The 13,732-nt window shown below is 63.0% G+C and overlaps 2 protein-coding genes across 2 annotated transcripts; both read left to right on the top strand.

The window, feature by feature from the left end:
- Window positions 1-2,334: 2,334 nt before the first annotated feature.
- Window positions 2,335-4,432, top strand: MYADML2 (myeloid associated differentiation marker like 2). The gene has a single exon (XM_055315529.1). The coding sequence runs from the start codon at window positions 2,432-2,434 to the stop codon at window positions 3,353-3,355; it is 924 nt and encodes a 307-aa protein (XP_055171504.1). The 5' UTR covers window positions 2,335-2,431; the 3' UTR covers window positions 3,356-4,432.
- Window positions 4,433-7,109: 2,677 nt separating this feature from the next.
- Window positions 7,110-11,529, top strand: PYCR1 (pyrroline-5-carboxylate reductase 1). The gene is made up of 8 exons (XM_055336260.1): window positions 7,110-7,194; window positions 7,573-7,689; window positions 7,886-7,956; window positions 8,644-8,823; window positions 9,039-9,260; window positions 9,446-9,538; window positions 9,699-9,862; window positions 10,693-11,529. The coding sequence occupies exons 2-8, from the start codon at window positions 7,623-7,625 to the stop codon at window positions 10,856-10,858; spliced, it is 963 nt and encodes a 320-aa protein (XP_055192235.1). The 5' UTR covers window positions 7,110-7,194; window positions 7,573-7,622; the 3' UTR covers window positions 10,859-11,529.
- The last annotated feature ends 2,203 nt before the right edge of the window (window positions 11,530-13,732 follow it).

Genomic DNA, 13,732 nt, shown 5'->3' with positions numbered 1-13,732 from the left:
GCCAAGCAGACCGGGCCGAGGACGTGGAGGCTCCCATAGGCGCTGCAGGCGGGCAGAGGCCGACCGGCCCAGCCCAGGGAGTTGATGCAGCTGTGGTCTGAGATCAAGGTCCCTTGCAGACAGGGAGCCGGTAAGAACCGAGAAGGGGGAAACGGGCAGGCCCTGGGCCTGGGGCCACCACTGAGCAGACCCCCTCAGCCTCCGCCTCCTTCCTCCTTCCTCCTGGAACTCAGGGCTTGGCTCTGCCCCCAGGGCCTCGCAAAGATCTGGGGGTCCAGCACCCAGGGGGCTGCACCCAGACTCGGGCACAGCAGGCACGAAGTGGTCAGGAAAGGCAGGGCCCAGGGCAGAGTCTGCGGACCTGAGTCTGGGCCCGGCCCCCAAGCCGGCTGCTGGCCGGAGGCACCAGTGCTGAGTGGGGGGACCGTGTGGCTGCGGGGAGCCTGGTGGCTCGGGTCAGGGGTCTCAGTTTTGTCACAGATTGAGTCCCACATTGGGGTCCCTGCATGGAGCCTGCTTCTCCCTCTGCCTGTGCCTCTACTTCTCTCTGTGTCTCTCAGGAATAAATAAATAAAATCTTTAAAAATAAGTAAACAAATAGAATAGAATAAATTTTCCAACTGAAGTTATTGTATTCAGGTTCTTTTTTTTTTAATTTTTTTAAAAGCTTTTGGGGATTCCTGGGTGGCTCAGCAGTTTAACGCCTGCCTCTGGCTCAGGGGCTGATCCTGGAGACCCGGGATCGAGTCCCATGTCGGGCTCCCTGCGTGGAGCCTGCTCCTCCCTCTGCCTGTGTCTCTGCCTCTCTCTCTCTCTCTCTCTGTCTCATGAATAAATAAAATCTTTATAAAAAATTTTTAAACTTTTATTTATTTATTCATGACAGAAAGAGAGAGAGAGAGGCAGAGACACAGGCAGAGTGAGAAGCAGGCTCCATGCAGGGAGTCCGATGCGAGACTCGAACCTGGGTCTCCAGGATCAGGCCCTGGGCTGAAGGTGGTGCCAAACTGCTGAGCCACCCGGGCTGCCCTGCATTCAGGTTCTATGGGAGAATGGCCTCATCCTTAGGAGATGCTATTGGAAGTATCTACTGACAAATTGTCATATCTGCATAATTAATTAGTCCCACATTGGGCTCCCTGCATGGAGCCTGCTTCTCCCTCTGCCTGTCTCTCTCTCTCTCTGGGTCCCTCATGAATAAATAAATAGGATCACGCCCTGGGCTGAAGGCGGTGCCAAACCGCTGAGCCACCCAGGCTGCCCTTTATTATTTTTTTTGTATTATTAATTATTAATGGTGTACGGGAGAGAGAACACAAATAGGGCAGACTATTGATAATTCCTGAATCTAGGTGAAAGATATCTGAGTGTTCATTGTGTTATCTTGCAACTCTTCTGTAAATCTGAAATCTTTCTAAATGAAAAGTGAAAAGAAACATGCATAAGGATGTATAGAGAGATGCACAATGTTCATAGAGCTGACTTGGGCAATAGCGTTACAGGCAAGTTTATTAGTCTCTTCCTGTGGTGACTGGGCCTCCACATGGACAACTCTTACAGTCAGAAAATTGGTTTTCATTTTCCTTTTTTTTTTAAGATTTTATTTATTTATTCATGAGAGACACAGAGAGAGGCAGAGACCCAGGCAGAGGGAGGAGCAGGCTCCCTGCGGGGAGCCCCACGTGGGACTCGACCCCAGGACCCCGGGGTCACCCCCTGGGCCAAAGGCAGACCCTCAACCGCTGAGCCACCTGGGTGCCCTGTTTTTCATTTTCAAAATCATTTCACATATTATTAATATTTTAGCCTAAGGAGGGGAGACCCGAGTTTTTTCTAGCCATTATCATAAGTTGAGGAAAGACAAGTGAAGAGCCCCATAATGAACCCCTCATGACTGCGAAAACTCTGCACCCCAAGGTCAGTCCCGCCACCTCCAGGTCGGGGCTGGGGGGGGGGGACAGCCCAGGGGACTGAGCAGCCGGGGCCTGAGATCCCCCTCCCTCCTCAACGAGGGGGCTGGAGGCGCCGGTCTCCCCCTCCCCTCCCCTCCCCTCCCCCTGCCCCTCCCGCAGGCAATGGGGCAGCCTACCGCAGAAGACCAGACCAGACGCTGGACGCAGGTGCTTCGGAGGCGGGTGGCGCCAGCAGCCAAGGGGTTAACGGTCCTGGTGGGGGGTTGGCTGCAGGCGCAGGGGTCAGATGACCCTCCGGGCGGGGGACAGACACTCCCAGCTGCTATTCCGGGGCTCCAATCGAATGGTGAGCACCTATTTATAGTGCGGGGGGGGGGGGGGGGCGGCGCGCACCCCACAGGCGCGGGGAGGCTGCCCTGCTGCAATGTCAAGCGGCGGCGTCATCGCTACTGCAGGCGCCCAGCACCTGTCACAGCCGCCCCGGGAGGCACAGGGCTCGCGGCCCGCCGGGGAGCCGGATGGGCAGCGCCATGGAGCCCCCCGGGGGCGGGTACCTGCACCTGGGCGCCGTGGCGTCCCCCGTGGGCACGGCCCGGGCGCTGCAGCTGGCCTTCGGCTGCACGACCTTCAGCCTGGTGGCCCACCGCGGGGGCTTCGCGGGCGTGCAGGGCACCTTCTGCATGGCTGCCTGGGGCTTCTGCTTCGCCCTGTCGAGCCTCGTGGTGGCCTGTGAGTTCACCCGCCTCCACAGCTGCCTGCACCTGTCCTGGGGCAACTTCACGGCGGCCTTCGCCATGCTGGCCACGCTGCTGTCGGCCACGGCCGCGGTCATCTACCCGCTCTACTTCACCCGGCTGGAGTGCCCGCCCGAGCCCGCGGGCTGCGCAGCCAGGGACTTCCGCCTGGCGGCCAGCGTCTTCGCCGGGCTGCTCTTCCTGGCCTACGCCGCGGAGGTGGCCCTGACCCGGGCCCGGCCAGGCCAGGTGGCCAGCTACATGGCCACGGTCTCAGGGCTCCTCAAGATCGTCCAGGCCTTCGTGGCCTGCATCATCTTTGGGGCACTGGTCTACGACAGCCGCTACGGGCGCTACATGGCCACCCAGTGGTGCGTGGCCGTCTATAGCCTGTGCTTCCTGGCCACGGTGGCCGTGGTGGCCCTGAGCGTGACGGGCCACACAGGGGGCCTGGGCTGCCCCTTCGACCGTCTGGTGGTGGTGTACACCTTCCTGGCCGTGCTCCTCTACCTCAGCGCCGCTGTCATCTGGCCTGTCTTCTGTTTCGACCCCAAGTACGGTGAGCCTGGGCGGCCCCCCGACTGCCCAAGAGGCAGCTGCTCCTGGGACAGTCAGCTGGTGGTGGCCACCTTCACCTACGTCAACCTGCTCCTCTACATTGCCGACCTCGCCTACTCCCAGAGGATCCGCTTCGTGCCCACCCTGTAGCTCTGCAGGAAGCCGCTGCCCACCCGCGCTCTCCAGGGGCTGCGGCTCCGTGAGGGGACCCAGGTGAACCCAGATCCCCGGGCAGCAAGCTGGAGGGAGGCAACCAACTGAGCACTCCTGGATTTCTGGCTCAGCAGGGGGAGGAGGGGGAAGACGAGCGGATCAAGGCCCCAGAGGGACCCAGGCGAGCACCTCCCCGCCGGCAGCTCCCAGCCGCTGTCTGCCTCTCTCCTGCTGCGCACATCTCGTCTCTGTCCGTACCTCCCGTAGCTCCGTCTGTCTCTCCCCGTGTCCTGGCCCTCCCTGGCTCAGTGCTACCCACTGTAACGTGAGAAGCCTTTGAAGCAGGTGCTGTTGTGACCCACTTTATAGGTGGGGACAGCAAGGCGAGGATTTTGGAGGCAGCCTCACGTGCCCGGAGACCACATTCGGGCCGTGACCTAAGTGGAGTTGACAAGGGGACGTTTCCCAGAGGTGTGTCAGCAGGGTGCTGCTGCGGTGGGAGTCTGTGCCAGCTCAGAGAGGAGCCGGGACTTGGGACCCCAGCGTGCCCACCTCTGAGTGGCTGTAACAAGAGCAGGACTTGTGGTGTGGTCGCACAGGGCGGCCTCAGCAGGCTGGGGACAGTGCCGGGGGCCGGCAGGGGCCCGCCGCGGGTGGGCAGCCCCACGATGAGCCCAGAGTGCTGAGGGGAAGCAGGGCGCCCGCCCGGGTGAGTGAGTGCCCACCAGGCGCCACCGTCAGCCCCGCACAGCAGCTCCTGCGGTGCCCGCTGTGGGCCCCGGGGAGGCTGGCTGGCACGGGGCAGCCCTGATCGGGGAGGGCCCAGCCTGGGGCGGTCATGGGGCCGCAGAGCCTGGGCACCGAGCACCCCTCTGGTACTCACAGGCCTGTGACCTCCGAGCAAGCATCGTTCACCTGGCCGCGACCACCAGGGCCCACCGGGCTGTCACCCGCCCCGCTCTAGCCAGCCTCTCCTGCTCAAGAGCTCAGATGGGGCCACCCCAGAGCAACCTGCAGGGAAGCCCCTGAGACGGCAGTGGCCTTGAGCGGAATAAATGCCAGTGTTGACTTGCACCCCGGCTCTGGTGAGCAGTCTGTACCGAGGGGCGACGGGCAGCAGCAGCCCCTGGGCCGTCCCCCAGTGTGAGCAGAGCAAAGGCTGGCGACGGGCCCCAGGGAGGGGCGGGGGCTGCGGAAGAGCCGGGCTCCCTCAGGCCGTGGGCGGCCTCCAGGGGAAGAAGCAGGCAGTAGGCAACGTGGGCGGCAGGAGAGGAGGGTGAGGCAGAGCTTGTCTCGCCCCTTGCGGCACCCCACACTCCTGCTGGGGCACCAGGTGCATGGCCATGGCAGGGGGGCTGCTGTTCCCAGGGTGCCTGAGCCCAAGCAGCTCGAAGGCGCGGGCTCCACAGGCTCCCTGGCCCTGCGCCCCTTGAGCGGGTGCCACGCGGACCAGGGGAGCAGGGCTCACCTGGCGGGTCGGGGCGGCACGATGACACCCGTCCTTTACCTGCAGGGTGGGGGCGTTACTGGCTCCACAGCCAATCCCCAGAGGGACCAGGAGCCACAGGGGCCTGAGGTGTCCCAACGGCCCTGGCTGGCTGATGGGGAGCGGGGGCCAGGGGTACGTCTCCGGGTGACAGAGGAGCATAGGGGCCACGTCCTTCGTCGCTCACAGGGGGGCCTGGACACTAACCAGTCTTCCCTCCTTGTCTAGCTGAACTTCTGAAATGCTTATCTGTCGCCAGCTCTCCAATCTCCTCATTGTCCAGTAGCTTGGTGCCCCCAGTGGCCCGACATTTGGCAGAAGTCCTCCAGGACGCTTGTCTTGGGATGCTCCTGCTGACAGTCACTCCCTGGGTCAGAGGACTCCTTGTTTTGGAGGAAGGAGTTATTTGCTCTTATCAGTGAAAAACAGGACTTTTTAAAGAAGGGGTTCTGGCCTTTGATTATGTATCGTCAGGCAAAACTCAGCGGGGCTGCTGGGCTTGATGTGTATGGGTTTGAGTCTGGGCCACTCCCCAGACAGTCCACAGTCCCAGGACAAGTGGGGTGGGGTTGGGGGCAGGTCGGAGGGTAGGGGCCTCAGGGGGAGGCACCTGAGTCATGAGGCTTGGTGGGCATGGATCCTGGGGGTGTCAACTAGGGTAGGGCCTCCTGCTACGGCCCCTCCCCCCGAGGGTAAGGACTAAATGCTCAGATGCACCTAAGTGGGGGACACCAGGAAGTAGCCCACACTGTCACTACGCAGTGGTCTGATGGTGCTGGTGGCCACCTGCGTGTCCACAAGAGCTCACAGCCCTGCTTCTGGGGCATATCCACCAGAGGAATGCTGGATCCTGTCTGAGGGTACCTTGTTACCATTCAAGTTACAGAACTGAAAAAAATAAACCATATCCCCTGGGGGAGAATGGTTCTCCATGACTATTGCTTCTTACTTTGCCCTTAACCGTGCTGCTGACGGACCCTGGGCTGTCCTGAAACCCAAATGCAAACTCAACTCCCATGAGCCCTGAGCATGTCCACAGAGAGAAAATGACTTTTTCTCCCAGAGGTAGGGCCCAACATTTCCATGCACGCTGCAGACAAGATGTCAGGAGACATGGGGTGCTCCACGGGAGTGGGGGGCACTACGGGATCTCTCCTCTATTTACCGGTTGATCACTACCTACCCAAGCATCTGTTTGGGGAGGTTTACATGGTAACAAGCCTATGTCACTCCAGTCACTTCTGAGCCTGGGTAAAGACTTGTAGAGGGACGCCTGGAGGCCTCAGCGGCTTGGTGCCCACCTTTGACTCAGGTTAAGATTCCGGGATCCGGGATTGAGTCCCACATTGGGCTTCTGGTTAGGAGCCTGCTTCTTCCTCTGCCTGTGTCTCTGCCTCTCTCTCAAGTCTGTCTCCCTCATGAATAAATAACTAAATCTAAAACAAAACAAAACAAAAAACTTGCAGATAAAACCCCACTTGGGAAGAAGAGGGTCTGGAACTCAGAGGGGACTGAACTATGCCTCCTAGGTGCCGCCCAATTTTGAGATTCTTTTTTCTTTTGTCATGATGACTTTTTTATTTTTTTTTAATATTTTATTTATTCGTGAGAGACAGAGAGAGGCAGAGACACAGGCAGAGGGAGAAGCAGGCTCCATGCAGGAAGCCCGACGCGGGACTCGATCCAGGGTCTCCGGGATCATGCCCTGGGCCAAAGGCAGGCGCTCAACTGCTGAGCCACCCAGGTGCCCCCAATTTTGAGATTCTGAAAAGCTTAGACACCCCTCTCCAGTGTGCAAGCTTCTTGGTACAATAAACAAATTTCAAAGCGACAAAACACAGTATCAAAATGGTGCTATTTTTGAATTTTTCCATTTTGCAAACTGTTTTCAATCCTTCCCCCCCCAAAAAAAAGGGGGGGTGGAGAGGAAAGAAGGAAAAGCAAGCAAGCAAGCAAAAATCTGATAGTTTGGGCTTCTCCAAACAGGATGCCCACGTAGCAGCAAGCACCGGCCACGCGACTGAGGACACCCGCGTGCCCGTGTCCGCGTGGCCCCCCGCCAGGCCCCGCGCGGGGAGCCCCCGGCCGCAGCCCCCAGCACAGCCCCCAACGCGCGGTCGCGGGGGCGCGGACCCGGGGGCGCGGGGAGGCTGGGCGGGGGCGGCGCGGGCGGCGGGGGCGTGGCCCGGGGAGAGCGGATGATGCAACCGCCCCCCGCGGCCCCCGATTGGCCGGCGCCTGGCGGCCGCGCAGCCCATTGGCCGGGGCGGCGGGGGCGGGGCCGGGAGCCTGGGGTGCCGCGTGGCGGGCGCGGCTCCGCGGGGCCTGGGCGACCTGCGCGCGGGGACCGGTGAGTGGGGTCGGGCACAGCTGAGGTCGCGCGTGGGGGCGGCGCAGGGGAGACGCGCATTCGCGCCCCGGCTCGGGTCTGGGAGGGCCTGGGGGGGGCCCGGGCTCCGATGCGTCGCCCCCGCGGAGCTCTGACCCGCTCCGGGGGCCGGCGCGGCCGCCCGCGTGTCCTCCGTGCGGGACCCCCGGGAGCAGGTCGGGGACGGCTCCGCGGGCGGGGACGGGGGTAACTGCCCGGTCGGAGCTGGCGGGCGCCTGGGGGAAAGTTGGACGGGGCGGGGGGAGCCGGGGGGAGCCGGGGCGCGGGGCCAGGCCTGGCACTGCCCGCCCACGTCCTGCCCTGGATCCTGCCCCGGATCCTGCCCCGTCTGGTCCGCAGTTGCCCTGCAGCGCCGGTGCCGGCCTGGAGCTGTGGGCGCGCCCGCCACCATGAGCGTCGGCTTTATCGGCGCCGGCCAGCTGGCCTTTGCCTTGGCCAAGGGCTTCACCGCGGCAGGTGGGTCCCTCAGCCGGGCGGGCGGGGAAGCTGGGCGCCTGGAAGACTCGCCTTGTTTGAGTCCCGTGGGACTGGGTCCTTGTGATGTTTGAGGTGGGCGGGGGCTGGCTGTCCTGCTCTGTAGGGGGGAGGATCTCCACTTCCCTTCCTGGGAACTGGATGGGGGGCAGGCCTTGAGGAAGGGTGTTACCTGCAGGCATCGTGGCTGCCCACAAGATCATGGCCAGCTCCCCGGACATGGACCTGCCCACGGTTTCTGGCCTCAGGGTAGGTGCGGGGTGGGAGGGGCAGTCCCCGAAGGGGCTAGTCCTGTGCTGGGGAGAGCCCTGATAGCCTGGACCCTGAGACCCAAGTGTGAAGGTCCCAGGGGGAGACAGCTCGCCGCCCCCCACATGGGAGGAGGGCCCGGGCTGCAGCATCCCAGAGCCTGCCTCCTGGCCCGCTCACAGCCCCTCTTGTTCAGCTCTTGGCCTCTGGGTGACGGGTACATGGGCGGCTGGCAGGGAAGGTGTGCTGGACTGGAATGGGGCTCCCCAAATGGAACCCCCCCCCCGGGGCAGCGGGAACCAGCAAACGGGGCCTCGGGATTGGGGCCAGGTCAGACACATCCAGGCACTGAATACAGCTTCGCTGCCAGGGCTGAATTAGGGCCCAAGGTGCGAGGGTGGAGCCCTCCCAATGCCACGCACCCCTGGAGGACGGCAGCCCCCCGAGGCGGGGATGCACATCTCTTCTCTTCTTGCGGAAGGATCCCATTCCCAGAGCAGCGCTCCTTCCACTCTAGGGTGGAAGGGTGGCAGGGGGCTGTCAGCACCATACCGAGCCCCCAACCCCGGCTTGTCCAGTCTCAGCAAGCTCTGCCCTGGTCCACGTGTGGGGCTCTTAGCTTGGGGAGGATACTGGGGGGCCAGCCAGCTGCGGTGCCAGGCTGAGCCCGCGTTGTGTTCCCTGCAGAAGATGGGAGTGAACCTGACCCCCCACAACAAGGAGACCGTGCGGCACAGCGACGTGCTCTTCCTGGCCGTGAAGCCACACATCATCCCCTTTATCCTGGACGAGATTGGCGCCCACATTGAGGATCGGCACATCGTGGTGTCCTGCGCAGCTGGTGTCACCATCAGCTCCATCGAGAAGGTGGGCACTGTGGCTCCAGGCCAGGGGCACCTGTGGAGGGGACGCGAGTGTGTTCCGTACAGCGCTCAGGAGCTCTGGCTGCGAAGTGGGCCCAGCGGCCTAGCCCGTAGCGGGAAGTCAGGAAACGCTTAGCTGGGTGAGTGCGGGCACCCTCACGCCCGGAACGCTGCGCCGGGCAAGGGGCAGGACAGACACACAGCTGGTTTCTCCTCCAGAAGCTGACAGCGTTCCAGCCAGCCCCCAAAGTCATCCGCTGCATGACCAATACGCCGGTCGTGGTGCGGGAGGGGGCCACCGTGTACGCCACGGGCACCCACGCCCAGGTGGAGGACGGCAGGCTCCTGGAGCAGCTCATGGGTAGCGTGGGCTTCTGCACGGAGGTGGAGGAGGACCTGATTGATGCCGTCACGGGGCTCAGTGGCAGCGGCCCAGCCTATGTGAGGCCTGGGGATGGGCGGCGGGTGGTGGTGGTGGTGGTGGACGGCTCCAGGGCCTCCGGGCACATCCTCCGCCCTCCTCCCTGCTCTGGCTGCTGTAGGCAGAGCTGCTGGACCTGCTGGTGCCAGGAGGAGGAGGAGGAGGAAGGGCCCAGGGCGGGGCCTTAGGTGTCCTCTCCCTGCAGGCATTCACAGCCCTGGAGGCCCTGGCTGACGGGGGCGTGAAGATGGGGCTTCCCAGGCGCCTGGCAGTCCGTCTCGGGGCCCAGGCTCTGCTGGTCAGTGTTCTTCCCGATCCTTTGGTGGGGGCTCCTCCTGGCTGTTGCACGGGGGCGGGTGGGTGGAGAGTCAGTGGGTGCCCGGTGCCCGGGCTGGGGGCAGAGGCCTGCGGGCCGGACAGGCGCGCCCGCGGCAGCCAGCTGCTCTCTCTGGCTGTAGGGGGCCTCCAAGATGCTACTCGACTCGGAGAAGCACCCCGGGCAGCTCAGGGACAACGTGTGCTCCCCCGGCGGGGCCACCATCCACGCCCTGCACGTCCTGGAGAGCGGCGGCTTCCGTTCCCTGCTCATCAACGCCGTGGAGGCCTCCTGCATCCGCACACGGTGGGTCCCAGCCGCGCACCCCGCTCCCCAGAGCCCCTGCAGATTTTGCTCAGCCATCCACCCAACAGACGTTTATCGAAGCCTGGCAGTGGTGCCCTGGGGTCACGGCTGGCAGCACCCTTCAGCAGCTGTGGCCCCTGGGGGGATGGCTGCCCTCTGGGCTCACGCTGTGCTCCCCCCATAGTTTCCCCAGCTGTAGCCCGCAGACCAGGCTGGTCACCCAAGCCGGGGAGGCAGGCCAGCAGGTAGCAGAGGGAACCCCAGGTGGGCCCCACCCTCCTCACCCCCCTCCCCGGTCCTGGGGAGATGAAGCAAGTCAGGTGGCCGGATGCTCAGTGTCCCCAGCTGGGTGACAGCAGAAAGGAAATCCAAGTGGGGAGACAGCACGGCTTGGTGGCTTGGCTTGGAGCCGTGGTCCCCGGCTCAGGTCCACAAGATGGACAGGTGGCACTATCACCTCCCTGCCTGCCCCCCAGTTGAAACCCAGAACTTCTCCAAGTGCCACAATGTGACGGCGAGGCTGCCTCGGATGCCGTGCTGCCCTCCTGGCGCCAATCCTCAGGGCCTGCAGATACAGCCCAGGGCCCAGTGGGGTGGTGATGGGTTCCGGGCCGGGGGGCTGCTAGTAGGTTCGGTGACCCGAGCTGATCTAAACGAGGGGAGAGGAAGGCAGATGGCTGTCTAGGGGAGGAGTGGCTGGCAGGGGGACCTGAGACGGGAGTGACAGCACAGCAACCCAGGTGGCCAGGTGCCCCCTCTGCCCTGGTGGACCCTTGGGCTCAGGAGGGAAACAGAGGCCTGGAGCCAGCACTCCTCACTGCCCCCCCCAGGGAGCTGCAGTCCATGGCTGACCAGGAGAAGGTCTCACCAGCCTCCATCAAGAAGACCATCTTGGACAAGGTGAAGCTGGAGTCCTCTCCAGGGCACTCACTGGCCCCTTCTGGCCACTCCAAGCTGTTCCCGCAGAGCCTGGCCCCAGCAGGCAAGGAGAACTGAGGTGTCCACCAGGCTAGCCTGGCTCCCCACCTTCTGTCCCCACCCCACCCCCGGGCTTGGAACTCCTGCGCCGGCTGTTCTTAGCTCCAGCCACATGGGGTGTCCCCGTAGCTGCCCACTGCCCGTGACTTTGGTCACATTGGGTCAGCGGGGGCTGTAACCAGGGCAGGGCCCACATCGCTGCCCATGGGAACCGGTGCAGTCGCTGAGCGCTTCCTGGCCCAGCGCCGAGATGGATTCCGACCCTCAACCTCCCCCTTCCTCTGCCCCCAGACAGGTCAGGAGCACTTCCTCCAGGAGGCCCTCAGGAGGCCTGGGGGTCTTTACTCCCCATGGCCCGCTGGCTCGGGGTTTGGCCTCTTCTTGGGTACAAAGGTCAAAGTTCCCCTCCCATGAAGGCCCAGCCGAGGAGGGAACCCCTTCCCACCCCTGCCCCTGCTCCAGCCTCCACTTGGGGTGCCTCTTCCGTGTGAGAAGGACCAGAGGGTCCCAAGCATCCTGAGCCCAGGCCAGACCACAGCTGTCAACTACACCTTATTTTTGGCATTTGAGGAAAGGGCTCCTTGGGTGGTTCCGACCTCTGAGGGTCTTACTGCCCATTCCCGACCTGACTTACAGTCTATCACTCTGTCCCCAACCTTTTAGGTGAAATACATTAGTTTCCAACCCGGTGCCTGTTTCTAACTTTGTCACCTCATGTTGGGGGGGACCCCAGCTGCCCTAGAGGGTCCTCGTTGAGTGTAATCGAGACGCCACCCGCAGCCCACAGGTCCTGGAGCCCTTTCCTGCAAGGCGTTCTGGGCCTCAGCGAGCAAGGCTACAGGGAGCTTCCAGGGAGGAGTGCGGTGCTCTGGGCCATTCTTAGCTCCAGCCACACGGGCTCTACAGGTGTGATCAGAAGCTGGCACCATGGGCTCGGTGTGCCCTGCTGGGGGAGAGGCACCACCTCTGCACCCTCCGTACCTCCCAGCTCGGGGGGCGGGGGGCAGATGGCTCCTTGACTCACGCAGGCAGGAGGCCAGGAAGGAGCCCCTAGGGCTCTCCAGAGAAACAGACCCAGTAGATGCGTATGCGTCTGGGCCTGGAGTGCCTGTGCCCCGCTCCTCTGTGTGGATGGAGGTGGGCACGAGGGTGGGCAGTGAGCAGCCAGTCACCCCTTCTCTCATAGAGCCCTGGGAAAAGGGGTTCCCAGAAGAGGTTAGGCCACCGGCCTTTCCAGGACAAGCTGGGGAGCGCTGCAATGCTACCACCTAGAGAAGCCACCACAGGGGTCGCGCTGGGGAGGGTCAGCTTGGCCGGCCTTCCTGGCTCCCATGGTGCCAGATCTGATACCTCCCATGTCCTGGACCTCCCCAAGGGGGCAGAGCCTGGAATGAACTTCCTGCCCTTTGCTCAGTGGGCCAGGTGGGCCTGGTGGAAGAACCAGCTCCCTCTGCTTGATCCAGTTTCTGCCTCAGTTTCCTAACTGGAACCTTGCCCTCGGCTCCTGCCTGCCTAGATGGGGCCTTGCCCTGCTTCTCTCTGCCAGTCCTTTCCCGCAGCAGGCTCACCTTGTCCTGTGGCCCCCATGCACGCTGGGCTCAGGCTGCAGAACATAAGGACCAGCAGCCCTTGGCTAGTCAGAGAAGGAAGAGGTCCATCCTCGGAAGGCCCTGGCCTGGACACCCGTGGGAGCAGAGCCAGTCAGTCAGTTTGGACACCAGCCATATCCCGTGTGCCCTGAGCCTCCGTGCGAGGTGGGGGCCTGCTGAACTCCAGGAGAAGCCAATGGGGTCCCAGGATCTGCTGGTGGAGGGTGCAGGCTGAAGGGGGGTTGTGGAGTTGGGAGGACACCTGGGGGGGGCACCAGCAGGAGGGCGGCATCCAGCTGCAGCAGGAAGCAGTGTGCTGGAGGCCCAGCGAAGGCCAGGCCAGGCCAGAGAGCCGGGTCTGAGTGTCGGCCCTCAACAGGCAGCTCTGGAAGCTGGTCATGGTGACTCTGTGTGGACCAGCGGGGATGCTGAAACATGTGGCCTTGTCTCCTTGAGGTCTCACTCCCAAGCAAGGCCACAGTGCTGTTCCCGGGGACAACCGTCCTGGACCCTGGGCGGGAGGCAGCCAGACTTAGGGCAGCTGAGACCCACCATGGACTCCCTCAGGCTCTTCAGCTGGACCCAGAGACTGCTCCTGGAGGCTTGGCTATCTTGGGTGTTTCAACGTGGCACGTCCTCCTCCTCGATGGCCTCCCCCAGACATGCAGACAAACCCACTGTTACTCTATAGGTGATCCGGACACTGTTCACATACTCTGCCCCTGGAGAAGAGTCTCGGGTGAGAGGGCAGCAGGGCCTGGGTTGTCTCCTGGGACGTTCCCCTCCACACAGGTCCCAGAGATGAGAAGGTGGGCAGCACTACATCCCGTCACGTGTCCGGAGGGCTGACCTCAGGGCCCGGGGCCATCTGCAGGAAGTGGCCCTAACATCCTCTCACTGGCCTCCAGGTGCATTGGGCCCCAATTCACTTCCCATCGGCCTCTCTGGTGGCCCTGGGTGGGCGCATCCCCCTGCCTCCCTGCCCCTCTTCCAAGATAGAAGAAGTGGCCAGCTGTGTTCCCAGTGGGGGGAGGAGGAGGAGAGTCCTTCCTGAGTAGGAGCCTCCTTGGGTTGAAGAGCAGAGCAGCAGGTGGCTGATAAAGCAGCCCCTCAGTCACCTCTTGTGTATAAATGGCAGCCAGACTCCATCCTGTGAGGACTGAGGAGTCGGGGGTGTGGGAACATGAGCGGATTAGCCAGCGAGCTTGCACCCATGGTGGTCCCAGCCCCGGGGCCAGTTGCTTCTATTTCCTGATGGCATCGTGGTTCCCGGCTTGAGCTGGGCGGCACCAGGTCAAGCCCG

The sequence above is a fragment of the Nyctereutes procyonoides genome, unplaced genomic scaffold (assembly GCF_905146905.1).
Source record: "Nyctereutes procyonoides isolate TBG_1078 unplaced genomic scaffold, NYPRO_anot_genome, whole genome shotgun sequence".
NCBI classification, from domain to species: Eukaryota; Metazoa; Chordata; class Mammalia; order Carnivora; family Canidae; genus Nyctereutes; species Nyctereutes procyonoides.
The sequence above is the reverse complement of the archived record's forward strand: the minus strand, read 5'-3'. Positions and strand labels throughout refer to the sequence as shown.

Coding starts and splice junctions, on each gene's coding strand:
- MYADML2 (XM_055315529.1), top strand. CDS start 2,432: ATGGGCAGCGCCATGGAGCCCCCCGGGGGCGGGTACCTGCACCTGGGC.
- PYCR1 (XM_055336260.1), top strand. CDS start 7,623: ATGAGCGTCGGCTTTATCGGCGCCGGCCAGCTGGCCTTTGCCTTGGCC. Junction 7,957..8,643: donor CCACGGTTTCTGGCCTCAGG/GTAGGTGCGGGG, acceptor TGTTCCCTGCAG/AAGATGGGAGTGAACCTGAC. Junction 9,863..10,692: donor GCCTCCTGCATCCGCACACG/GTGGGTCCCAGC, acceptor TGCCCCCCCCAG/GGAGCTGCAGTCCATGGCTG.